Source organism: Aedes albopictus, chromosome 2 (assembly GCF_035046485.1).
Source record: "Aedes albopictus strain Foshan chromosome 2, AalbF5, whole genome shotgun sequence".
Lineage (NCBI taxonomy): Eukaryota > Metazoa > Arthropoda > Insecta > Diptera > Culicidae > Aedes > Aedes albopictus.
Window position 1 is genome coordinate 481,981,610 of NC_085137.1, and position 27,435 is coordinate 482,009,044.

Here is a 27,435-nt window from a genome sequence, read left to right on the forward strand (position 1 = left end):
TGAACATTATACCGCAGAGTTCTACTTACAGCTTTAACATCGGACGCTGGACTGAAGTATGACAATTTCATTCGAAAAAAAAACTGCTACATACATGAACAAAGGCAATTCGGGGAACACAGTGATTAAAACGAAAGTGGAAATGGAATTAATAAAGAAAACAATAAAAAGTTACATATAAAATATAAATACAGATTTTCTCAACGAGGAGTGCATTGTAACGCGAATAGAAAGGAGTATCGGATGAATTAGGGCAGCAATGTAGAAACAATGTAAGTTACCTCAAACTAGCAACAAGGGCAAACCAGAGCAACAGTATAAAGAAGTTTGTGAAATAGGGTAGACTCGCGGAGAAAATGACCAATGCTACACAACTGTAGATAGGTCGCACTTGAAATAAAGAACAAACAATCAGAAAAAGATTTTGTAACGAAGCGTTTTACAATAAATACTTTATTTTACACTTATGGAATAAAAAAGCAAAAGAAGGATTGTAGGAAATTGATAATGTTATTCTAAAATAATGAGTAGATGATTTGCTTCGGTGTCCCGAGACATGTGCTCGTTGTTAGGGGCAACGAGAAGAAACGGTCATAGTAGTCGGGGACCTACTTGGAAGAGAGAATGGGGCACGTTCGGTGTAGTACTAGATTTGTAGTAATGAGCTGAATTTTTGTATGGTGAGAAGGTCAATTCTCCGTTTCTGCATAGAAATGGTGCAAAAAGCGTGGGTATTATGATTCCTTGCCTAATTTGATGCTGTTTGAGCAAAACTTTGGATAACTATGTTGTTTATGTTGCAAGAAATGAAGAAAACAACAACACTTTTGCCCAGAGTTTTGCTCAAACAGCATCAAATTAGGCAAGGAATCATAATACCCACGCTTTTTGCATCATTTCTATGTTGAAACGGAGAATTGACCTTCTCACCATACTAAAATTCAACTCATTACTACAAATCTAGTACTTCACCGATCTGTCCTATGGGGCACGTTCGGTGTAGTACTAGATTTGTAGTAATGAGCTGAATTTTAGTATGGTGAGAAGGTCAGTTCTCTGTTTCTGTAATGAAATGGTGCAAAAAGCGTGGGTATTATGTTTTCTTGCCTAATTTGATGCTGAATGAGCAAAACTTTGAATAACTATGTTGTTTATATTGCAAGAAATGGAGAAAACAACAACACTGTTGCCCAAAGTTTTGCTCAAACAGCATTAATTAGGCAAGAAATCATAATACCCACGCTTTTTGCGCCATTTCACTGCAGAAACGGAGAATTGACCTTCTCACCATACTAAAATTCAGCTCATTACTACAAATCTAGTACTTCACCGATCTGTCCTATTGACTGAGACGTGGTGATATAAAGACGCTGTTTCAGAGCGCAAGAAATTGAAGAATTAGATTTTCCGTTCATCATCTGATCGTGGTTTATTGAATCCAGGATTGAGAGCCGATGCACACGGGCGGCGCGTCCACGCAGCGTGCACGCAAGTGCGTCCTGAGTTACACACAATCAAATGGGGTGATGCACACGAGAACGCAACGCTACCGCACCGCAACCGCGCCGCACCGTGTGCGGCACGCAATGTCAACGCATGCCCCACAGGAACGCTGCGGCGACGCAGCGTGAATTCACGCGGCGTCAATTAACGCTCGTGTGCATCGGCTCTGAGAATCTTACTTTGGATTTGAGCAAGACCCTACAGGAGGAAACGACTACGCCAATGCAGCCGAGCACGGAAATGAGCCAACTCCCACGCTGAGGGATGTTAAAGATGCCATTCACCAGCTCAAAACCAACAAAGCAGTTGGTAAGGATGGTATCGCAGCTGAGCTCATCAAGATGGGCCCAGAAAAGTTGGCCACCTGACTGCAACGGTTGATAGTCAAGATCTGGGAAACCGAACAGCTATCGGAGGAGTGGAAGGAAGCGGTAATCTGCCCCATTCACAAGAAAGGCGACCATTTGGAATGTGAGAACTTCAGGGCGATCATTGTTTTGAATGCTGCCTACAAAGTGCTATCCCAGATCATCTTCCGTCGTCTGTCACCTAAAACGAATGAGTTCGTGGGAAGTTATCAAGCCGGCTTCATCGACGGGCGGTCGACAACGGACCAGATCTTCACCGTACGGTAAATCCTCCAGAAATCCCGTGAGTACCAGGTCCCAATGCATCACCTGTTCATCGACTTCAAAGCGGCATACGATAGTATCGACTGCACAGACCTATCATGGACGAAAACGGCTTTCCTGGGAAGCTGACTAGACTGATTAAAGCAACGATGAATGATGTGCAAAACTGCGTAAGGGTTTCGGGTGAACTATCCAGTTCATTCGAATCTCGCCGGGGACTGCGACAAGGTGACGGAACTATCATGCCTACTCTTCAACATCGCTCTGGAAGGTGTGATGCGACGAGCCGGGATCAACAGCCGGTGAACGATTTTCACAAAATCCGGTCAATTTGTGTGCTTTGCGGACGACATGGACATTATCGCCAGAACATTTGGAACGGTGGCAGAGCTGTACACCCGCTAGAAACGCGAGGCAACGATGGTCGGACTGGTGGTGAATGCCTCCAAAACAAAATGTCGAACACGACCGGATCCGTAATGTTACGATAGACGGGGATATCTTCGAGGTGGTGGAGAAATTCGTCTACCTCAGAACCTTACTGACGGCTGACAATAACGCGAATCGTGCAATTCGACGGCGCATCATCAGTGGAAGTCGTGCCTACTATGGGATCCAGAAGAAACTGCGGTCTAAAAAGATTCACCCACGCACCAAATGTACCATGCACATAACGCTAATAAGATCGGTGGTCCTCTACGGTCACGAGACATGGACCATGCTCGAGGAGGACCTGCAAGCACTCGTAGTTTTCGAGCGACGCGTGCCAAGGACGATCTTCGGCGGTATGCAGGAGAACGGTGTGTGGCGGAGAAGGATGAACCACGAGCTCGCTGCACTATACAGCGAACCCAGCATCCAGAAGATGGCCAAAGCTGGACGGATATGGTGGGCAGGGCATGTTGCAAGAATGCCGGACGACAACCCCGCAAAGCTGGTGTTCGCTACTGATCCGGTTGGTACAAGAAGACGTGGAGCGCAGAGAGCACGATGTGCGGATCAGGTGGACCGTGTCTTGGCGAGCATCGGGCATGACCGAGGATGGAGAACGGCAGCCACGAACCAAGTTGAATCCTATTTACAGCAATTAAAAAGGGAGGTAGGACCCAATGTTGACTTTATTACGTATGGTTCCAGAAATACTTGCCTAAGTATGCTGGAAGATGTTTCTATTCGCCCCATTTTACGGTAAGGTAAGAGAATGAAAAGTGCTAGTTTTGGTTGCTTTCGCTTTTTTATTTTGCATTGAACAAGAACTTCCGACTCGTCGCAGACGGTCAAGAGCCTTGCATTTCCTAAACCGACAAATTCAAATCATTTCAAACATTATTCAAGATCATAAATCCGTTCATAACATAATAATATTGGGTGTTTTTTTCGAAAACAGCGCGATCCTAGCCTAATGAGTGCGAAATCCTAACAAGAAATCATATTTGCCAAATCTCTCTTCTTCTTCTTCAATCTCCGCAGTTTCTACGCTCTCATCCTAATCTGGTACCGCGGCTGGTTTTCGTTACATTTCAATCAAGGTTACAATCTTCCAGTATATTCAGTTTTTGGTTGCGTTCAACTTTCTAGCCGTAATGAATGTGATGCAAAAAAGACGAGCTGCCGGCGGTTTCCGAACAGGCCAAGCACGGAGAAACGCGCGCTTTCTTCTCCGAGATGTGCCCGGGAGCCTGTGGCAATCGCTTTTTCATTTCCAACAAAAAATCCAAAAGCAATTTTAAGAGTATTTTGACTCTAAAACAGCTCCAATAAATGGTGTAAATATAAAAATAATGGTTGGATTACAATAATGTAATGTTTAAAAATCTACGAAGAAACATGAGACTTTTAAAAAAACATCGATCAGTTATCAACTAATAACACCCCTTCGTAACACGCAGCTTACTCTGGTTCATACTACCTAAATCTAAAAGTTTGGGGAATCTTCTGAAACGAAGCTTCCCGGCAAATCTGGCTCTGGCTGGCCACCTTGAATACGGAACGCCCTCCTCGCAAAACTTAAGACACAATAATAATCTGCTGCAGCACTTACATAACTAAACGTAAGGAATCCAATTCATATCAGTTTTTTTCCTGTTTTCTCAATATTATCGAATCCACTTCGACCGGCGACGGAGAGGAAGAGAGCGCCGTCCTGCGCCTCTGCTGTTCAAGCATTGGCATGAATCATCTGCGGTTGTTGCTGTTGATTCATGGCGTTCTGTCGGACACCCGGGTGGCTGCGTCGACGCCGTTGCTGACGCTGGCGGAACTTCTTACCGCTGGCACCACCATTCGGGGATGGCGGTTGACTATTGTTGCTGTTGTTGTGGTAGTTGTTCTTGCCACCTCCCTGGTTGTTGTTGTTGTTCATATCGACGCCACTGTTGTTGTGGTAACTGTTGTTGCGACTGTTGGCATGCATGGGTTTGCGGTTTTCCTTGCCATTGTTGCCGGCATTGTAATTTCCACCGGCATCGGTACTATTGACCGACATATTGTTACTCTTGTTGCCGAAGAACATGCGGCCTGAAATATTTGAATATTCTGTTGAAAACGTTTCAGTCGAAATGGGCATTGATAATACTAAAGAGACAACTTGTTCCGTAAACTAAATGATGTTATGAAATTGAAAGTATAAAATACAATGTATCAGAGACATCAACAAAAAGACTTACCTCTCGTGGAACGACCACGTGTCCGTTTTACCACCGGTTTTAGTTGCTGCTTCTCCGGGTCGAAGTGGCAATCCAGCAGCTCGACCAGTTCGGTGCGCTCTTCCTCTTTCAGTTCGCTGATTTTGCTAACCACCACTTCGAGACCTTCCCGCTTGCTGTCGTTCCAGATCTGCTGGAGCGATGCAAAATCGTGTCCGTACTCGGCCAGCACTCGTCTGTAGGTTACGGCCTTAACTCTGTTGAGAAAGATAAAATGATTAGAAATCGTTTGTTTAAATAGGTACATTCCAAAAAGATCTCACCTATGATAAATAGTCGTCTTGAAGTACTGCAAAAACACCGGCCGAAGGGAGTTCTGGCGGGCCAGAATGTTCTCCTGCTCGTCAAGCTCGGAGATTTCGCACGTGATCGGCGAGGCCAGATCGCACAGAATGGAGCACATCTTTTCCCGCTCGGCTTCGGTTGTGGGCCGGGAGCGAGGTTGCGGTTCCGGAACTGTCGTCACCTGACCGGTCACAGCGTCCACATCGGTCTGATGCCGATCGTCATCGGAGTCGTTCTGTTGACACTGAGGGCTCGGAGGGCTGCTGCTATTATTCTCGGCGTCAACTGTTGCGTTTGGTTCTTGCGATTTGGTCTCTTCTTCGGCTGCGCTCGAGCCACCGACAGCGCCTTCCTCGGATTCGGCTTCGTCGTTCGATTGGGTCTCTTCACACTCGGCCGTCACCTGGGTGGAGTCGCTTGTCGATGCTTTGTCGTCTTCTGTTGGAAAGAATAGAATGAATAATTTTGTATAGGGTGGGACGGGGCAAGATGGGTCACCTAAGGATGGATCACCATAACTTTGTAAATACAAATCATATTGGTTTGTATTCGTCCGCTACTCTTTAATACAATAGTTAGCTATGCTAAAAGTCGATAAAAAGTTCATTAATCACCTTTTAAGTAATTCACATTTTCTCAACGAAAAACGTCAAAATTTAAGATTTGTTCCGCATTCATATATGCTCCATATCCATACTGAGTAAACAAGAGCTACTAGTAAACACTTTATAAATTTATTTGGAATATAAAAAACTTTACGATTTGAGTGGCCCTAAGGCGACTTAAAAATCGATGTTTTCACTAAAAAATTATCATAATTTTATGTTATAATTTTTAGCGTTCATTCCGCTTGATTGAAGTCATTTATAAGATAGTCTTGTAATAAAAAATAAATTGTAATTGTAATTGTTTTATTTATTCATAACGATAACCTATTGGATGTACCATATATAAGGTCAAGGAAATTGCAGTTTGGATATTAAACATTGTGACAGAGTAATAAATTAACAGAATTACGAGTTTGACAATACAAAAGTGAATAGGCAAATTTCAAAATGTAGATTACAAGTAAGTCAATAACTACTTAAATTAAACTTTTCATAGCTGTTTTAAATGATGTTAAAGTTGGTTTCTGTTTCGTGTCGAGAGGCAAACCGTTCCAACAGGTTGACCCATACACCAGCAGACTTTTAATACTTGATGATGTGTGCCTCGGGATGATAAAGCAGCGAGTACGCTCTTGTTGTCCTCGCTGAAGGTGTTGAAGGATGTAACCGGGTTGATTATCGTAGTATGCCTGCCTCATAAACGTGCAGATACGTAGCTGGTAGTTGAATGGAAGATCGTGACCCAGAATCGAGTTTCGTACAGTCGTCGTACTGTCTCGACGCCGGAGAATTCAAATAACTTTTGAATGCTCGAAAAATACGATCAGAATTACAGGTGACCCATCTTGCCCCGCGGCCGTTTATATGGAGATTATATGGAATGTATCGCATAAGAAAAATGGCTTAAAACCATTTTATTTTTTATTTCCAATGAGAGTGAATAATTTTTCAATCAATGCCCCAATCTTTTGTATATTCATGCTGGCCATCTAACAAAATTATTAACATAATCAAAACATGAGTAATGCGCCCGAAAATGGCACTGACCTATCTTGCCCCGCGACCCATCTTGCCCCGCCCCACCCTACCGATTTTTTGAAGAATAAGCATTAGAGGGCGGAATCATCTGGGGATTCCTCCGAAAAAAAACTGGAGTTTTTATGAAGGATTTTCAGTACGAACTTCTTGATAACTCTTGGAAGATTACCAAAATATACTCCGGATGGACTTTCCGAAGTAAATAACTTCTGGAAAATTTCAGCTTGAGCTTAAGCTTGATTGACGACCCGTGGATGCTACTCCAGTATCACCAGACCAGCTACACTCACACAACGAACCAATGAATTATCTGCCGGGGACTAGCAGGCATCTTCAGTGTGTGAGTGTTGACGATCTTCTATTTTTAGGCGACAATGGCGCCTGCCACGTCTGGCGTGATTTTTTTTTCTGGCTTTCTCCAGTTTTCCCAAGTACGTACCGTGAGGACGCCATTTACCGCTCATTTAACGGCATTTTTGTAAAATATATGACATTAAAAATCGACGTTTGCGAATATTAAACTTTAATTTACGTTAACAACTCAACAATGATGTTGTTATTATAGAAAAAATATAAAACGATTGTAAAATATGTTTACAGCAGAAAAAATAAAAATTCAAATGTGTAATATCTTGGTTCCTATTACCGCTCATGCATCCATTCACCGCTCACAGGATTATTTTTTCATGGAATCACAGAAACTATTCATTTATAAAAACAAAATAACTTTTATGTACCAATGTATTGATAATTCATGACGTTCAGTTCATCCTGTTTTATCAAAATGGAATCTTTAACGGGTTTTACCTGTTGGATATTTTTTCCGCTGTTTGCCCTGAACAGTTCCCATGTTGTCCTGCAGCGCAGTGTGAGAAATATTTTTTGAGAACGTGATTTCAGGTACACCCATATAAAAACTTGGTGAAATGGAAGTTTTTTATTGTGGCAGCATGTTACATTCACTTTTGTTTCGATGCTTCACTAACATTTGATCATTTTTATATGATTGACCCAAAATGAGCGGTGAATGGGGCATAAGCGGTGAATGGCGACCTCACGGTATATCCAGAGGTTCTTACGTATTTGCTTCCATAAATAGCTCCTTCCGAAGTTTTTCACGATATCAGGATTCTCGGGTTTTTTTTAACGGGGTCTCTGCTATAGTATGTAATGTATATTGCATAGACATTTTGATTAGTTACACGTAAGCGTGTATTCAGCTTTTATAGCATCAATAATTATAATCAGCAGAAAACTGGCAACACTGCTGCCTGAAGACTCTTGTCAATAAACAAGCCTGAAGAAGGTCTCTTTTAATCTGTGCAATCGAACAAGCAGGACGTACTTCATTTCACTCCGCGTAAACGTACAAGAAAACCCCCTTTGAGTTTACCCCTGTATGAGTTGTTCCGGTCACTTTATTCGTGAAAACTTTAGGTCGGTCTGGTTCCTCCGGAAGCCCAACTAATTAGTTGAAAGTGATTAACAAACTTAATAGTATGTACCTTCCGGACATTCTTCCAGAGTTTCTCGTTTAATTCCCCGGAGATCTTTCTAGTTCTTCCAGGAATTTGCCTAAGTGGTTTCTCTCGGGATTTTTGTAGAAGTTCTTCCAGGGATTTCCAGAGATAGTTTTCAGATGTTTCTCGTGGATTTACTGTAGGATTTCGCACGTAGTTTCAGGGATTCATTTTAGAGGGTTTCAGAATTCTTCTTTATATTTCCTCCTGGGATCAGTCCCAGAACTGTTTTTCTTAGATTTCCAAATATTTCTCAGGATATCTTTTGAAGTTCCTCTCGAGATTTCTCCAATAAGTCGTTGCGTAGATTTTATCAAAATTTGACTGGGATCGCTTCAGATATTTAATATAATATAGAAATATAGAAATCTTGTAATTTATCCCGACGACATTCAGAAAAAAAAAACTCTTTGAAAAAAAAAACCTGCAAGAACTCAGGGAGCAATTGAGAAAAAAAAATCCCAAAAAGAGCATCCAGAATCACGGGATAATTTCTGGTAAAGATTCCAAGAAGATCTATGGGAATAATCGCCCGAAACAATCTGTAATCTCAGGTGAATCACTGCAAGAAATTAGATAACCAACAAAGAAAAGCCTTGAAAAATATAAAAAAATAATCACGGGACGAACTCCATGAACTAAATTCTGAAAAACTCTGAGACACATCCCAGGATCAACGCCGGAAGGAATCTTCTGAGAGAAGTCCCGCGAGAAACTCCGAGAAAAATCTCAGAAGAAATCCCGCGAGATCCTTTAGGAAATATACCAGCTGAAACTTCTGTAGAAATCCAAGAAGAAACTCTAGAAGAAAGCTATTGGAACTTAACTTCGGCAGAAATCCCGGAAGGAAAACAGGTGAAAAACACCACAAATCCTTGGAAGAGCTATAACAGAAATGCCAGCAAAAACTTTTTCAAGAGGCTCGGGATTCCTCTTGCGCGGCAACATCTGCGGTATATCCTGAGGGAAACTCTTCTAGAGATCTTGGGATAAACCCTGGTAGAAACCCACGGGAACTCTGGGAATACTAGGAAAATCTCTAGAGAAATTCTGTATGAAGCCCGTACAAATTCCAGAAGAAATCGGACAGAATTCCGGAAACCTGGAAGATTGATTAAAAAATCCTGAAAAGAAATGTTCAAATCTTGGAAAAATACTGGTAGAAATTCGGAGGAAACTCCGGTAGGAATTCAAAAAGAAATTTGTACTTGTGGCGTGAAAAAATAAGGAAGGAATCTTGAAAAATGAAACCCTGGTAGGAATTTCAAGAGGTATTTCCAAATAAATTCCAGAAAAAAAAACCCTGAGCAAATGGACAAAAGTCTACGGGGGGGAGGGTGGGGTCTGAGATGGTCAATTTTCTGTCTACGTGGTTTATGGACAGCCCCAGAAAGAATTTTTTTCTGGTATTCTTCCGGGAAATCCTTCTAGGGTTTCGTCCAGGACATGGTTTCCCAAACTGTGGGTCGCGACCCCCCCAGGGGGGTCACCGGCCTACATCCAGGGAGTCGCGAGAGACAGTAGAACATTTTACTGTGACAGACGGTTGGCCACCACCGCCAGCACCACGCTAATACTGAACACAAAAAGCGAGATTTTTTCAACGTGATGTACAAAACACAACAGCGCGATCTCTCGAGGGTTAATGGATTTATTCTGGAAGAGGTTCCTTTAGGGAATTTAGGATTTTAGTCAGTCTGTTGGCAATTAGAGAATAGAATTGAAGAGAATTGAGATCATGAATTCGATCTAGGGATTTCTCCTGGAACTCCTGAAGGATTCCCAAAAGAATCTCCCACATGTCTAGAAGGTTTCCCAAGGAACTCTTGGAAGAGTTCTCGATTACAAAACTCCCGCAGTAGTTTGATTTTCAGGATTCTGGAGTATTTCCAGAAACAGCTATCGTAAAGTTTTTGTAAGAAATTTTGGTAGATCATCCAGAAGGAACTCGTGGGTGATTTGCAGAGAGAGCTTCTGAAGGATGCCCAAAAGCAACTCCTGGAACATCTCTAAGAGCAACTTTCATAAGCAACTCCTGAAAGTTTCTTTGAACAAACTCCTGGAGGGTGCCCAAGAAGAATTCTTGAAGGAAACGCAGTAAGAAACACTGGAGAAATTCCAAAAGCAAATATAAAATAAAGATAAAATTCAGCAAAACCTCTTGGGGGTTCTCAAAATCAAAGTTTCAGAAGGCACTCCTGCAGAAATCGTGCAAAGAACTCGTGGAGATGGATGAGTAACAGAATGATATTCTGGAGAAATATCAGAAGAAACTCTGTAAAGAATCCCAGAAAGAACTCCCGATTGATTGCTAAAAAAAAGCTTTCGGAGGAATTCCAGAAGAAAATTCTAAGGAAACCCAAGAGACGAACCAGCCAAGGGCTGAGAGTCTCTTTAATAAAGACAAATCAATCAAATCTAAGGAAACCCCAGAGGAAGCTCCAGGAAGAAAAAGAAAATTTTTCTGGAGGGATTTCAAAAAAATAATCTGGGAAGAATTCCCGTAGGAAATTTTGAAGATTGGAGCAATTCCTGTTACAATTGCGGAAGAAAAAACTTGATGCATCTTGAAAGGAACTCTTGAATAAATTGCAATAGGTTGTCTTGATTAAAACCCAGTTTAGTGGTTATGATTTTGTTATCTATTAAAAAAAAAAACTAGAATAAATATAAGAAAGGACACGGGTTAATCCAAAAATAAACTTTTGAAAAAAATTCAGATATAAGAAACTCTTTCCTCGAAAAAATCTCATCGAATTCCAAGAGATAATAAAACGGTACAAAAACCTAGAAGAATTCTAGAAGAAACTTCTTGAAGAATCCCAAGTTCTGTTTTAAGAAAATTCCAAGTAATTGCACAGGCGAATTCCTTGGGATTTCGTAGAAGTATCCCTGGAATGTTTTGGTTTGGCTTTGATTTTGCAGATTTTTGATGAGGTGTAAACACTCAAATATGCACATCAAGTTACTCTTAACAACAATTTTCCCGGTAATCATTCCAAATTCCCGACTTTTTCCCGCTTTTTTCCCGGTCGTTCCGAATTCCGAATGGTAATACCAACAGGGTATCGTTTATCTATATATATATAAAAATGAGTTTGAAGTTCCTTTGAGGCAACAAAACTCACGAACGAGTGAACCGATCAGCATGACTCTTGCACGGTTCGATTCGTATTCATGGTGGCTGTGTTTATATGTATAAAAAGTTGTGAAAATGAACTAGAAAAGTAATAAAATTGATAAAATACTGATTTCGTGAGCTGGGAAGGAGATCAACACGATCAAAAATGAAACCAATCTAGAGTGCGGTGTTTTTCTGAGCTCCACAGTTGTCAAACCACCACAGGTTGGCAAGACAAAGTTTGCCGGGACAGCTAGTACTAAGGCTGTGAACCATTTCGCTAGTTCGTTTAACTTTTAGTTAAAATTTGACACTTTGATAGTTATTTGCCATCGAAAAGTTAAAAAACAACCACGACGGCGGCCCATTTGAAATTTGACAGACGAGTAGTAATTTGGAACAAAACACAGTACGCAGCCAAATCATTGCGAACAAAAAATAATTATCGAACTGTCAAGACTAACCTTGCTCGGGAGTAGGGTTATTTTCAAAATAACTATCGAAGTGTCAAATTTTAACTAAAAGTTAAACGAACAAGCGAAACGGTTCACAGCCTAAATAAATTATAAATTACAAGCCGAATTATACGCCAACTGTAAACACCGCATATGAATTTAAACAATGGCCCCCAATATAAAACAATAGAACAAAGAGAACGTGTCTGCTAACACGACATAAACAAAATGGTCGTTGAGACTTACCTTTGGACAATCGCCGTGCCAGCTGATATGCCAATCGGGCCCTGTACGCGGCATTTCCTTCGAATCCGTCCTTGGCTTCGCTCTCGTCCAGCACCAGTTTGGCCAGCTGTCGGATCGAAAAGTATTTGATGGTCTTGGTACACTTCTCCTCGGCTAGCTTGAAACCGTTGGCAAAGGATTTGACCAGCCCGGTGAATCGATCCAGCAGATTGTACTTTTTCACGGCCTCGATCAGCATGTACGGAACGAACTTGCGCTGCTCGTGGTAGATCAGCACAATCCCCTCGGAACCTTCGTCCTCCCGGTACCGCTCCTCCAGCCAGTTGATGAACTCGTTCAGGGCGGAGATCTCCGTCTTGGTCTTCACCACCCGGTACGTTTGCATGCTCTTCAGCATGCGGAAGAACCCAACGGTGATGACGCGAACCTGGTGACGCTGTCGAGCGGCCGGATTCAGGTTCATCAACGGCATGATGTACTGCGAGTACTGGTGTTCCGGCGTGTAGGCGGAGATCTGGACTATTTCATCGATCAGTCTACGACCCGTCGTATCAATGTCGATGCCAATCAGGGTGTACTTTCCGTACGGCAGCGGATTGGTGTTGATGGACACATCGGTCCGATCGAACTTGGACGAGAGCGCCCCGGCCGGTCCGGCATCCGAATCATCCGAGCAGCTTTCGTCCAGCTGCTGCTCCTGCTGTTGCTGTTCGAATTCGGCTTCCGCCGTTTTGCTTTCGTCGATTCCGGTCACCATTTTCTTTCACTTTTCGCCACACTCTGCCGGGACAAAAGATAACCTCCATTATCGAAGCAACCTTTGCTTCCATCCGCAGGGAAGGAATCTTCCGCAAAATGGCATCACGTGGGGGGAAAATGAGAAAAAAAATCCATCACTTACCGCTGTTGTTTCGAAGAAATTCGCAATTTTCACAGGTTTTTTCACAGCTGTTTTTGGAGCACCAAGAATCTTTCTCGAAAATATCACGAACTTTTAGCTATTTTTTCACCAGAACACTTTCTTCCAGAATAAAACTTTCTCCAACACGCACGATGTTCGTCCTTGGCTCGATGAATTTGAAGTGAAGGATTCGTCGGCTCAAAATCAAGGTCGACGGACGAGAAGCAAAATTCGTTGATGCAGAAATGCAGTACTAGAATGAGTTACCGCTTCGTTTTGCCCTTGTCGTAAGCAAAGCTCGTGAAATTTTCGGTGAATAATTCGTAATATTAAATGGTTATTCCACAAAAATATATTGTTTTGAAAAGCTTTTGAAAATCTAGACATTATTATCAAAAATAGCCTTTAAAATACCAAAAAAGTTGGCCGTTAATTTCTTTGATATATGAAGTCACTCACTTTATGCCATATACGGAAAATCAAGACTATATAATTTAGACTGCATGTTACCCAAAAATATATCCGTTGAAAGAACGCAAAATCAAGTAAACCTGCTCGAATTTCTCTCGAACAAAGGGTCAAAAATGTCGAACAAAATAAATATGGTTTTTAAAACATTCACTCGAAAACCATTCCCTAGAATTCCATTCTCATTGATATTTGACTCAGTTTTGAGTAATCAATAGAAGGCGGGGATTGCGTCAAAAGAACCTAAGTTTAGGATGATTTGAAGTTCCGTGATATTGCTTTTTTCACTGAAAATTTTCGATGCTTCGTTGAATTTCATGACGTTTTCTTCCAGCGATGGCTTCCGCGATACAGCAAACCGCTAAGTACCACACTAACACAGCAAGAAATCTGTCAATATTTACCTAATACACGTGCGTTTTTAGCGAAATGCTCTATTTGCATGAAAACAATCCACTCTCACAACTAACGGATGACCGCCGTCAAATATCAGGATTACCAACTGTCCACTCAGCGAAAAAAACTAGCGAAATTCATCGGAATACCTTATGAAAATTTGCTATAACTAATTCTTATGGATGACTTAAGAATACCTTATGAAAATTGATCGTGCTTACTATGACAAATTTCATAAGATAGACTTATGAAAAGAACAAAAAAATCTTAAAATGATGCAAACTGGATTCGATCCATGAACGTCGGGATCATCGAGCCCGTGTTTTATCCACACGGCTACCGACGCTTGAGTATACCATGTTGCTAAACATGAATAAAAGCCAAGCTGTGAGACGATTTTACGTCATAGAGTGACCTTATGAAATTCATCCGAATCATTATGAATTATTTAAAGGCCGTTTCATAAGTTGGGCCTTATGGAAATCTTAAGGTTATTTGGCTGAGTGTCCGGCGACTGCTGTCATGTCTCTGTGTCGCCGAATCTGGCGCTGGGTCTTCGGCGCGGAAACCCAAAGGTGGGAATAAAATTTTGGGGTTTGCGCGCAATATTTTTTTGCCAAAATTTCCAATACTCTAACTTTGTATGAATTTAGATTACCGTGCACAAAAAAAATATTGCCATCAGGCACTCACAAACCGCCGTTCCTAGTAAAGGGTTCGGATCTTTTGGCATAAGAATCTGCTATAACAAAGTAATAGTGGTTTCTGCTTTTAGTAGTGTTGCGTGTACGTACACGCTGCATTACACGAACACCACCTGAGTTACTGGTTGAAAATAGTAAACAAAGATCAGCTGTTCCCAGCAAAATCAAATGGACATATTTTCAACCAGTAGATTTGCATTAGTGTTCGTTCGTGACACCGCGCTGCGAAACCACTATGCAAGCTGCAAAACCTAAAAGCCCTGATGAAAGGTGAACGTTAAACGGTGCTCCCTCCAACAATAAACCTGAGATCATTTTCTACCAAACTTTATTATTGAATAAAATATCTCTATGTCAAAAAATATTTAACTTCCTTGCACCCCTTCAAAAATCTAACGAAACAAATAAAACTGCCATCCAAACACGTCTTGTGTGGGTTCACCTCCCACCGCTCAGTCTTCCTCTTTGATGCAACTTTCCACCAGCTGTCGTAGGTTGGGATTCTCCATTGCAGCCGCTATCCGTTCCTTATCGTTGATCTGCTTGTTAACTGCAATAAAATCGATTGTCATTCTTCATCGTTCGAGTCATCTCACATAATGATAAGACACCGCGTATGCATATAGCGCACGCAGCACTTACTTTCTTCCTCCGTCGAGTGGGCTCCCTTCTTGATGTAGATGTCCAGCTTCAGATTGTGGTTGATGTTCCGCTGGATCTTGATCCGGATGCACAGTCCAATAAGAGTGGCCAACGAGCAGTGCGGTACCGTCGGGTTGAACTCGATTCGCACCACATAAACGTTGCCCTCGGTTGGTTCCTGGACGAAGATGCCCTCCTCGTAAACCACCTTCAGGTCCTCCAGTGTGTTTGGCTTCTCCGGATCTCGGATGGTACGCAGGAAATCTTGATTGGGAAATCACGCTTATTAATCTCTAGACCACACAAACCCGCAAAGTTTCCTCCAAATCACTCACCATAGATTGTTTCTCTCAGATCGTCCGCACTGCGGTAACCGAGCTGCGATAAGGTCGGTGATGGCGTGACTTCTTTCTTCGGTGATGGGGCGACGGCACTGGAACTGCTGGGTGATACACTGAGATCTTCTGAGGTCTTTCTTCGGAAAAACGACAACATTGTGCAACCTTCTGGGTCAGGCAAGAAGACGATAATCACTGGAATTTATCAACACAGGGGGGATGATTTCAGAACGCACAGAGGGTTCCTTGCGCTAGAATCTAGTTCTGATGAGGAAACTGCGCTGTGGGCGATGCGACGAAAGTTTTGCGTTTTGTTGTGGTCGTCTGTTTCATCCAAGATCCATCAAACGTCAAAACGATGAAAGCGAGCCGCCCTTCCATTAGCTGTCGAAATGGGGTTTCGACTACCGGGATGTTTCTCTGCGAAACCAAACTACTCTTTAAAGGGTAGAAAAGTACTCTCTTTGAGAGTAACTAGGTGAACTCATAAAAAGAGTAAAAGGCCTGTACACTTTAAAGAGTACAGGCCTCGTACGTCAAACCAACGGATAAATTTTACTCTTTTTCCAAATCGAAACGCATAAAAAAATGGTAAATTTCACTCTTTTTTTCATTTTTATAGAAACCTCTCTTGAATTTAGGTTTTGAAGAATTAAAAACACAAGAAATAACGAGAACATACAATTATGTAAAACATAAAATTTTATTTATCAACATAAAAATCCTTTATCTAGTGATTTTTCTGTAAAGTCCCGTCCGATGCCATGCCGCTGATGAGGTGATGAAATCCTTCGGGGTAGAATGTTACAATGGCCGGAAGGAATACCTCCCGCCAACCTGGATCATAATTTGACGAGATGCTTCGCTCTGAAACATCCTGAAACAGGTGTCTGGAACTTTCCGGGATCCCTGCAAAAGGAGTATATAATTAATTAATAATAAATCCGTTTGAAAAGCTGGTAAAATAATATTTTAATGCAAACTTACATTTTAACTGTGTCCATCTTGCTATTGTCGGGCCGCCACCAAACCGGACTTCGCACAATCAAGTCGCGACGCGACCCAACTCGCGACGTTTTTTAATCATGTCAAAAGTAGTGCGCATCATTCCCGTTGTTGTCAGCAACACAGCGCACTAGATGCGAAACAGTTGCCTCACTTGTGGACCAAGAAAATGGCAATTTTTGAATGCATGTCGGTCTTGATTCCAACCGGATAGACAATATCTCTTGTTGCTGAGCGCGAGAAAAATATTATAACACGATTTTCACCCATTAATGGGAATGTGCTCGAAACATGCAAAAGAGCAAAAAATACCCTTTATTGAAAATTTTGAAGTACTCTCTTTTTTGACAGTTTCATATATTTGTCGAAAGAGGGTATTTTTTACTCCTTAAAGAGTAGAGCTGGGTTCGCAGTGTTGATGTTTTATTAGTCCATTTTACGAGCCGATTTTATGAATGAATTTTAACAGGAGGTAGCGTCCAATAACCCGTTAAAATCAATATCAACATCAACATTGTTGTCACTCGTAAAATGGCTCATTGATTTTCCGATCTGAAATCGTTTTGTATCAGAGTCACTAAACAAATAATAGGGCACTGCACCATTTAAATTATGTAAGGGATTTTGACGTTTGTATACAAAATCTCTGTAAGAGTAAAAGAGAAGGATAGATTTTTATGCAGTGCCGTATACCCCGGACAGACTTGTGATACGAGTGTGATTCACGTACAACGGTACGCAGTGTCAAGAAAATTCTAGCAATACTGACTTGAATGGAGAGAATTATCAGTGTGGCACACATTTCAAGCGCAATTGTACAGTTTCCAGTTTCCTACACTAATGGTTATTCCTGTATCGATCACATGTGTTTCATAAGTATAAAACAAACAACGGCGTTGATATTTAGCATGGCCATGCTAATAGTGACGCCCAATGGGTTCAATTTTCGGTCGGTCCAGGAACTTTTCGCAAAAGAAATTTCAATGACTTTCTCTATACTGCTGTAGTACACAGACAGAAAGAAATTTCTTGACCTATCTAGATGCTTGGGGAATTCAGGCAACGAAATGCAGGCATTGGGGAATAAGGGCAAGTCGCAGCTGTATGATACCTCCTCAAAAGTATGAGTCGCACCAATGGAAAACATTTGTTTACCCCCATTGCAAAAATCCATGCCCCGGACACATAAAAAGAATGATTTTTTCCTACTCTCAGCGAAAAAAACTAGCGAAATTCATCGAAATACCTTATGAAAATAAGCTATAACTAATTCTTATGAATGACATAAGAATACCATATGAAAATTGATCGTGCTTGCTATGACAAATTTCATAAGATACACTTATGAAAAGAACAAAACAATCTTAAAATGATGCAGACTGGATTCGATCCATGAACCATGAACGTCGGGATCACCGAGCCCGTGTTTTATTCACACGGCTACCGACGCTTGAGAATACCATGTTGCTAAACATCAGTAAAAGCCAAGCTGTGAGACGATTTTATATCATAGAGTGACATTATGAAATTCATCCGTATCATTATGAATTATTTAAAGGCCGTTTCATAAGTTGGGCCTTATGGTAATCTTAAGGTTATTTGGCTGAGTGTAGTATAGTGGTTCATAAATAAGTTATAACCTGTTATAACGTAAAAAAATAAATCTCAATATATATATTTTTCAAAATTAGAAGCACAAATTCCCAAGCAAAGTTCGCAATATTCCCTTGGAATTTTTGTTTTTGAAATAAATCCACAGTTGAATTTTCCCGGTAGGAAAACCCCTGCCATGTTATTCAGCCGCCGTGAACGAACGTCAACAGCCGTCCCGCACTCGGCTCGCGATGATGCAAGATGCAACATCAGCGCGCGACATCCAGCACGTTTGTTTTGATACACATTCCGCGAATCGGATTTTATTTTGCGCTGTGCGCTGTTTCTGGTGCCATCCGATCTCTCCATCATCCCGCGCGATCATTCGATCCCCGCAAATCTACACCTTCCGGCCCGCAATAACCCGTGTTGTTGACGGATGCTGTGCTGCTGAACACCGAACGACGTCGTCGTCGTCGCCGTCGGCTTGTGTGTGGGTGTTTTTCTTTTTAGCGCAGCACGAGTTTTCGCGTTTTATTTGCGCGATCTCGAGGCGAGTGTTGTGCGTCGTCGTCGATTTCAGGTTCACACCGCAAGCGGACACAGGATGATTCTTGCCAACCAGCAGTTAGTAGTTATAGTCCGCAGCTGTAAGTGAAAGAAGCAAATTTCTCTCGTAGTTCGGTCGGTTCGTCGACGGGGAGAAGTGAAAATCATTTTCGCACTTTTCACAGTTTGATTCGAGCGTGTGCAACTCGCGTCGCGCGAGAAAGAATCTCAAGTCGCAAAACCAAAAGTTCGTGTGAATTTCATAACATTCGAAAAGTATTGGCAAAAAGATTTTCTGGGGAAACGACTTCCGGGGGATCGCAAAACGGAGTGTGGACGAGATTCGAAACTGCATAGGATTTTCAGCGGCGTCGAGGTGTGCCGTGTATGGCGGAAGCGGTCATGACCAAAGAAGCTAGTCCGGTTCCCAGTCCGGAACGGAGCCGGGAGTTTAACAAACTGTCGCTGGTGCATCGGGTTTACTACGCCTGCAAGGATGGCTTCGCCCGATTGCTTCTGGCAACGCTCAAGGACATCAGCTGCCAGCACGACCGGAAGGCGATTGTCGATCAGGTAAGAGGGGCGATTTTTCATCCCTCGTTCGTTGCCGTATTTAGCTAGAGCCGTTTGAAAAAACATCAGGAAGATACTGTTCTGGGGTTTCCTAGTAGAGAAGCAGATTCGTTTTCATTTGGCGACGGCTCTTAGAGATTGTAAAGCTATATTATGTGCTATGATCTTATTGCAGTTCAGTTACTGCTGTTGTGTTGAAAACTTAAGAGCAGGTTTAAATTTATTATAGCTCTGGCTATCCATCTTCTGTTGTGTTGCCGCTATGGCGAACAACACTGTGGCACAGTTACGGAATCCTTGGATATAATGCTGTTTTGCAGATAAGGCAGGCTAAGTTTACGTGGGAACGTTTTTTAATTACTTTATTAGGAATTCATCTAGAAATTTCTCAAGCAACTCATCAAGATATTGCTCCTGATTCCTTTAAAAATCAATTCGTCCAAAATACGTAAACAGATTGCAAAGGAGTTCCTCTAACGAATATTTCAGATGTTTAATTAAAATTTATTCCAGTTATTATTAAAGTAATTCCACAATAGATTCTTCAAAGGTTCTTCTGGATATTCATCCCAAAATTCCTCTATTGATTCCTTTAGAAACATTTGTAAGGAAACCTTTCTGATTTTTTTTTGTTGGTTCCTTGTTCCTTGAGTTTTGGTTTTTGGTTGGTTGTTCCTTGAGAGATCGCTCTGGGAATTTCTTTGTGAATTCTTTTCATGATTTTTTTCAGGGTTTCATGTGGGGTTCTCCAAGTCATTACTTCAGAAATTTATTCATAAAAATCTCAGTACATTCTTTTAGAAGCTCCTTCCGGAGGGATTCCCAGAAGATCATCGAATATTCTTCCTGGAGTTACATCCTTGTTCTTTAAGAATTTATCCCGCAAATCTTCCCGCGGAATCCTTTCAGAGATTCTTTCACCAATTCTTTCAAAAATACTTTTACAATTTAGTTCTTCGTGAAGTAATTCTTCTTGAAATTACTGCAGAGCATTCTTCAGTATTTCAGACATTCCTTCGAAGATTTCATCAAAAAATACAATTTCTTTGGAATTTTGTTTTGGCAATTTCTTTAATAATTCTTCCAGATTAGTTTTACATTTCTGGAGCTGAATTTTCCGCAGAAAAGTTTTTTAGACTTCAGAATTTGTATAAGAAATTTCTACACGAATTACTGTAGATTTTTTTTTTCAATGGATTTTTCAGGAAATTCAAATCTCTCCAGGAAATTTATTGGAAATTCTTTCAGGGAACCCTGGAAGAATTTGTCCAGCACTCTTTATGTACATAATTTCATAAAATACTTCTGTAAAAATCTGAAAGAATTTTTAAAGGCATCTACGGAGCAATCTCTGGAGATATTTCTGGAGGAACTGCAAGACAAATTCCAAGAAGAAACCTAGAGATTTTTTCAGTTACTCCTGACGAAATTCCCGTGGGATTCCTGGAGGAACCCTTGTGAGAATTTCCGAAAGAAGCAATGAAATTAAAAAAAAATCTAGATGAATTTCCAGAAAAAAATCAATGGACAAATTCCTGACGAATCCCTTGCTGACATTTACGAAGATATCCTTGCTGAAGGAATCTCAGGAGATAATCCTAAGAAGATTCCTGAAGCAGTTTAAGAAGGAATCCGTGTAGGAATTTCTGATGGAGCGCTTGGAAGTTTTTTTTTGATAAATCTTCGCTCCAATTCCTGTTGAAATTCTTGGAGATATTCTTTCAAAATCCTTGGAGAAATATTTGAAAGAAAACCTGGAAAATTTCAGAAGGAATTCTAGCATGGGTTGCTGAAAAAATTCCTGGGCGAGATTCGAAGGGGCTCGAGAGTGTCCCTAATTCTCAAACTACGAACACCACGTCCTCGTATGAATAATGGATAAACTGATTCGAAGGGGCATCGTGTCAGTTTTATTTAGCGTCCCAACTAACACTGGGACGACCACGGTGATGGGGCTACCACCTTGGATTTTGCTGGGCGTGATGCAGTATTTCTTACTCAGTCGCAGGATGCCAGAACAGACGCTGTTTGAGCCGCACCTCCTGGTGAACCTTCTAGCAATAGTCACCAATTTAGCACACGGAGAAAAAACAATGCAGTTTGAATCAACTAACACGTTTGTTGTTTCACAAACTGGACAAATAGTTGTTTTGAATTGTAGTTTTGTTGTTTTTGAACCACGTTTATTGTTTGGAACAAACCGGCAAAACAGTTGTTTCTACTATCATTTAGTAACAAAAAACAACTGCTAAATTAGTTATTTCAAACCGGAAGCTTGGTTAATTCTACTAAAAGTTCGGGTTGCATTTATTAAAATACGGTTTGTTTTGATTCAGATAAATAAAGTAAAATGTTAAGTAAGTACAACAAATCGGGCAGTTAATTTAACTAATGTTTTGTTTGGAGAAAAAACAAACATTTTAGTTTGAAACCCGACCGGAACAAACTAAATTATTGGTTTGTTTCGGCTTCCGCGCCACTTTTATTCTGATTCACTTTCACTCGAGAAAAAGAAAAAGATGTTGGCTCATTTGGAGTAAAGTTGAAACAATTGTGTGCTCAAGTGACTACTGTTTTTACTTCAACAAAAAATCAAGACATTTGCTTCTTTCTTCAGCGATATTAGGTGGACAAAAACAACATTAACTAGCAAGAGCTAATAAGTAAGTTTTTAGCCATTTCTTTTGGCGAAGGCGAATGTGAAATTAATGTCGAAGTTTTGCCCGTTTTTTTCACCCTGATAGCAAATTCTACAATGGAGGGTGTGATAAGAGAATGCTATCAAGGAGCAGGCTCAATACTGCCAACCTACCCACGAGCCTTCCCGCAAACGAAAAAAAAAAAAAACAGATCCTGGCCGAAATTCGAACGAAGCAAAGGGCCACCGGCACCGGTAAGATGTTAGGAGATTCGTTTACTGTGGCCGGCAATCCAGTCTATTCTGGCGCTTCGACAACTCCATGGGGTAAGCGGAAGACATCACGCGAGTGCTTTCGATATTCCGGATTGGAGGAATACAACATAATCTGCTGGATGTAGGTGAAAGAGATAATAAAATTTATATTTGAGGCTTGATTTTATTATTTCATGTTTATGAATAATTATATTTAAATAAATAGATATGTGATTTTATTTTTGTGTTTTTTTTTCTTTTCAAAACAGGGAAGGATGGGTCATGCAGTTCAACAAATGTGTCATTTAATATAACCGGCGTTTTTGGTTTGATTCAAACTAAGCTTTGTTAGATTCAAACTAAACCTGTTTGTTGAAACAACAAATACTTCAGCACAGACAAACAGACGTATCACTTGGAACAAATTGCGATAAAAATCATCGTCACGAAAACATAATCGCCCAATGCTAACCAGGCTGTGTTACGCAAAGCACTCAGTAGGTGGCAGTAGTGAGCAAACGTCAAACAAGAGCAATAACGATGCGAGCGCCGTGACCGAGCGATTTGCGAACTACAAAATATTTGAACTAACCGTTAAAAAGGATAACGATGAGAAGTGAGTAGAGTGAGACGTCTGTTTGTCTGTGACTTCAGTTTGGATCGGAAGCTGTCAAAATGAAACAACAAACAAAATAGTAAAACCAAACTATGGTTTGTTGAATTTAACTGGAAATCCTTCAAAATGTTTAACTGAAATCATAGTTTATTTCAACTAATGCGGGCAGGAAAATCAAACTATTATTTTATTTGTGCCATATTTAAACTGAGATTCCGGTTGAATTGAACTAAAAAATGGTTGTGTTTACTAATTATTTTTCTCCGTGCATAAGTCAGAAGGACTACAGCACCCAGGCTGCAATACCGATTAGGCACACACCTCTTAGATGGTGTTCATTGTCAACGATTGACGCGTGGAAGCTTGACGTAGGAACTTATGAGGACCAGAGCTATGTTGAATGCTCCTTGTCGTTTCACCATTTTGCAGCGCTCACCGCCGTATCGTGTATATGATAGAATTTTAGATATTAAAGTCCATTATACATAAGTGAACCTGCTTCTTTTGTTTAACATTTGATGCATACTGCCATACTACGGTAGGTACACCTTAAAAAGGGCCCATACAGCCGAAGCACGCAGGAATTCAGCAAGACTGGCGCCGTCTACAAATTACGTTACGCTCTATGCGGAGGGGAGTACGGCCGAGCAATAAAGTCCATACAAAAGAAAATATTGCTTTCGTACAAAAAAGCGTTACGAAGGGGGAGGGGGCCGAAAAATGCCGATTTTAGCGTTACGTAATAAATGGATGCTGCCGCTAAAAGTGACGGATTCGATTCTCGATCGGTCCATGAAACTTAGTAATGGAAATTTCCTCGAATTCCTTGGACATAGAGTATCTACGTGTCTGCCACACGATATACACATGCAAAATAGGGTAGGACGGGGCAAGATGGCCACCCGGGGCAAGATGAGCACCCCTCTGTTTTACTACTTTTATGGTGATTTTTGCCCAAACAGCTTCATAATCCATTAGAATAAAGTTCATCCTGTTTGTGAACCTGATATAAGGTACTTCATAACGAACTAATTGAAAAATATCGTCAAATTAGTCAATAGCATGGTGCTGACAACACTGCTCTCGAGTGCACAAGTGCTTTCTAAACTAGCTCAGCTTTTACTAATTTTTTTGGCAGAATTAAGTAGTGAAAAATCGTGAGCTATAGTGCAAAAGTATTCTAAGGCGCTGCCGTTTAGATCTTTGCTAGTGCATAGGTGAGATTAGTGAATTCAAGTGTAGTTAATTCCAGATTTGTGCTCAACATTGGAATTGTAAAAGAAAGAAAGGAAAGAGGCCATCATGCATGACGAGGATGCAACTGCAAGAATTTCTTGTAGTGCATAACTGTCAGATGCTTTAATGTCTTCTGCATGACATATTGAAAGTGTTCTTGCATACAATTGGGGTGGAACTTGCACAGCATTTATGGTGCAATATACACGGAAAAAGTTCTACGACAAATAAAATACACGAAAGATTAATACATAAATAAACAGAAAACCGGGATCAGAAGCACAAAATATTATCCTTATTCTAATTTATTTACTTTTATTTTATTTTATTTATTTTTTTTCCTTTCCTTTTTCCCTAATCAATTTTGACAGCTGTATATTTGCTAATTCCAAACCAACTACATATTTTTCTTGTGTACATAAGTACTACAAGAGGCGATAAAAAAATGAATCACGAAAAGACAGTGATTAACACAATTGTCCATTCGGAACCTGAGGAAGTGGATATGGAAGTAGCTGAATCTAGGGAGAATGATCTGCTGAGTGATTCTGCCTCAGAAGTTCCGTCGTGTTCCTCTTCGATACTCAATACGCCGAAAAATGACCTGGTGGAAAGTGATAGTGACGACGATGGTATAAATGTTACTATCAAACCGATTTCCAGTGTGATTTTTAGGTCTGCTATCGAAAGTGAGATCAACAATAGTCGATCTCTAAGTGATAGTGAGCCTAAAATCAAATGGCGTAAAAATATGTCAAAAGGACAAAGGAATAAAATGAAGAAATGTCTGGAAGCTGGGCTGAATAAACACGAAGCTCGGAAACAAGTATTTTCTAATGTTACTCCTGGCACTCCAAACACAACTAAAAGATTGAGAGAAGGTGAACAAGGTAGTAGTGAAGAGAACCCGAACGCAAAGAGGACGAAGGAGAACCTCTGTCCAAAGATGCGTGCGGGGTTAATCTCTTCTAACATCCAAGACAAATATATGAAGGAGAAGGAGACTGTTAAGAATTCAGGGAAGGCTGCATTAAAAGTTCCGGAATATTCTGGTAACCTGCCAGCCATTCCAAATTCAACAAAACACTACTATAGAGATGCGGCAAGGATGGTTAAAATGGGCATACTAGTAAAAGATTATCCAAATCATCAAATGACAACAGAGCAACTTGATGCTCTGCAGGAAGCAATTCTTTTAAAAATAGAGAATCAAAGACATGAGAAAGTTAAACCCAAATTTACAAAATGTAGCTATAGGCATGGTTATCTGGTCCTTGACTGCAAAGACTCAGTAACTGCAAATTGGCTAAAAGATGTAACTGGGATGCTCTCTCCTTGGGAAAATGCGGAACTAATTGCGTTGGATGAAAAAGATATTCCTCGCCCGGAAGTTTTTCATGCGTTCTTTCCCCTCAGTGCTGACTACAGCGATGAGCGGCTTAGAGGACTCATAGAGAGTCAGAATGATGGTCTAAGCACAAAAGGCTGGAGAATTCTAACCCGTTCAAACGCGAATAAACACGCAGAGTGGATGCTAAACGTAGATGAAGGTTCCTTGGAGATACTGTCGCAAAGAAACTTTATTCTAAACTTCCGCTTTGGCGAAACGCAGCTGAGAAAGGTGAAATATCCTGGGCAGCGTCATTCGGAGATAACTGCCACTCCTCCCAAAGGTAACGCATCAACTGTAGGTGCAAAATCGAACATAACGGAATATACAAAGGAACCTTTCATTGGTTCAAGCAGTAAAGATGGCCAGCATTCCACGAAAAGGAGTGTGCCTGAAAGGATGCCTGATAAGATGAGAGAAACCCGTGTATTTCTTGAAAATGAAAACGATAGGACCATCGCTTCCTGCAAAGGCAAAGAAAAGCGTTCACTGCCTTCTCATGAAACCGATTAAGTTCGTGCAGGTGAACCTCCATCACGCAAAGGGTGCGTCTGCTGTGTTGAGTCGGAGGTTCTGTAAGCAAGGCTTGGGCGTGGCTCTAATTCAGGAGCCATGGTCCAATAAAGGAAAAATACTTGGTATTGAAACACAAAATTGTAAGTTGTTCTATGACGAAACTCAGAGTTCACCTAGAACTGCTGTATTAATTGATAAAACACTCAAATGCTATCCAATTACAGAATTTATTAAACGAGACATTGTTGCGGTCATGGTGGAGGTACCAACAACTAGGGGAAAAACAGAGGTCGTTGTGGCTTCAGCGTACTTCCCTGGTGATGATACTGTGGTTCCTCCTCCTGAGATCGATCCATTCGTCCAAAAATGCAGAGAAATCAACAAGCCATTCATTCTTGGGTGTGACGCCAACGCCCATCATACGGTGTGGGGAAGTACGGATATCAACAGTCGAGGTGAGTGCCTATTGGATTATCTCTCAGCAAGTAACATAGATATATGTAATAAGGGAAATGAACCAACTTTTTCAAACGCAATCAGACAAGAAGTTTTAGACTTGACTTTATGCAACGCTGCAATTTATGAAAGAATTTCAAACTGGCATGTGTCGGATGAAACCTCTTTGTCTGATCATAGACATATTATGTTTGAATGGAAGGAAGGCGATTGCCTTGCTACTACATTCAGAAATCCCAGGAAAACAAACTGGGATCAATATGTACAAAATCTGAATACGAGCTTAGTAACGGAGAGGGGAAAGATTGATTCAATTCAGGAATTAGAATCCTTTTCTCAAAAGTTAAACGATAAGATACTCAGTTCATTTTACCAAAGCTGTCCTACCAAACGAGCGTCCTCAAACAGAGACGTGCCGTGGTGGAGTACAAAACTTGAACGACTTCGGAAAATATCTCGTAAAATGTTTAATAGAGCGAAAGCTACTTCAGACTGGTCTCAGTATAGGAAGTCTTTAACTGAATATAATAATGAAATAAGGAAAGCTAAACGAAGATCTTGGGTTCGAACATGTGAAAACATCAGCAATACCCCTGAAGTTGCAAGGCTACAGAAATTGCTAGCAAAAGATCACACCAGTGAACTCGGATATTTAAAACGTAATGATGGGGATTTTACAAAAACTCCTCGCGAAACTTTAGACTTAATGATGGAGACTCATTTCCCTGGATCGGTTCAATGTGCAGATCCGGTAAGATCTGAAGGCCTTGATGGTGAAAGGTGTTCTATGAAGACATCTTACATGTCTACCAGAACAGAAAACATCAGTCCAGATCTAGCCGACAATATCTTCACGAGAGCCAGAGTAGAGAATGCAGTTAGATCTTTTCAGCCTTTCAAATCTGCTGGAGTAGACGGAATATTTCCTGCACTTCTTCAAAAGGGCGAGGCAGTTTTAATTCCGTCTCTAATAGAGATTTTCAAGGCAAGTATAAGATTGAACTACATTCCATCAAAATGGAGAAAAGTAAAAGTCATTTTTGTAC

At 40.9% G+C, this 27,435-nt stretch overlaps 4 protein-coding genes and 1 long non-coding RNA gene across 5 annotated transcripts in view; 3 read left to right on the top strand and 2 right to left on the bottom strand.

Moving 5' to 3' along the window:
- Positions 1-3,350: 3,350 nt before the first annotated feature.
- Positions 3,351-13,213, bottom strand: LOC109399245 (maternal protein exuperantia). The gene is made up of 5 exons (XM_019671682.3): positions 13,015-13,213; positions 12,114-12,893; positions 5,104-5,563; positions 4,802-5,037; positions 3,351-4,652 (listed from the first exon to the last, which is right to left on the bottom strand). The coding sequence occupies exons 2-5, from the start codon at positions 12,868-12,870 to the stop codon at positions 4,294-4,296; spliced, it is 1,812 nt and encodes a 603-aa protein (XP_019527227.3). The 5' UTR covers positions 12,871-12,893; positions 13,015-13,213; the 3' UTR covers positions 3,351-4,293.
- Positions 13,214-14,893: 1,680 nt separating this feature from the next.
- Positions 14,894-15,847, bottom strand: LOC109429045 (MIP18 family protein galla-1). Its single transcript, XM_019704879.3, has 3 exons — positions 15,560-15,847; positions 15,225-15,488; positions 14,894-15,132 (listed from the first exon to the last, which is right to left on the bottom strand). Exons 1-3 carry the CDS (start codon positions 15,717-15,719, stop codon positions 15,035-15,037), a joined length of 522 nt encoding a protein of 173 aa, XP_019560424.3. The 5' UTR covers positions 15,720-15,847; the 3' UTR covers positions 14,894-15,034.
- Positions 15,848-18,443: 2,596 nt separating this feature from the next.
- Positions 18,444-27,435, top strand: part of LOC109429046 (protein fem-1 homolog B) — a 43,799-nt gene continuing 34,807 nt past the window's right edge. The window contains exon 1 of the mRNA XM_062854126.1: positions 18,444-19,282. Coding sequence (XP_062710110.1) covers positions 19,097-19,282 — 186 coding nt within the window. The 5' untranslated portion in view covers positions 18,444-19,096. The remainder of the gene's footprint in view (positions 19,283-27,435) is intronic.
- Positions 19,296-22,738, top strand: LOC134288658 (uncharacterized). The gene is made up of 2 exons (XR_009998084.1): positions 19,296-21,945; positions 22,027-22,738. It is a non-coding gene; the product is annotated as an uncharacterized LOC134288658 (long non-coding RNA).
- Positions 23,862-27,434, top strand: LOC134288657 (uncharacterized). The gene is made up of 2 exons (XM_062854127.1): positions 23,862-26,073; positions 26,158-27,434. Exon 1 carries the CDS (start codon positions 24,473-24,475, stop codon positions 25,928-25,930), a length of 1,458 nt encoding a protein of 485 aa, XP_062710111.1. The 5' UTR covers positions 23,862-24,472; the 3' UTR covers positions 25,931-26,073; positions 26,158-27,434.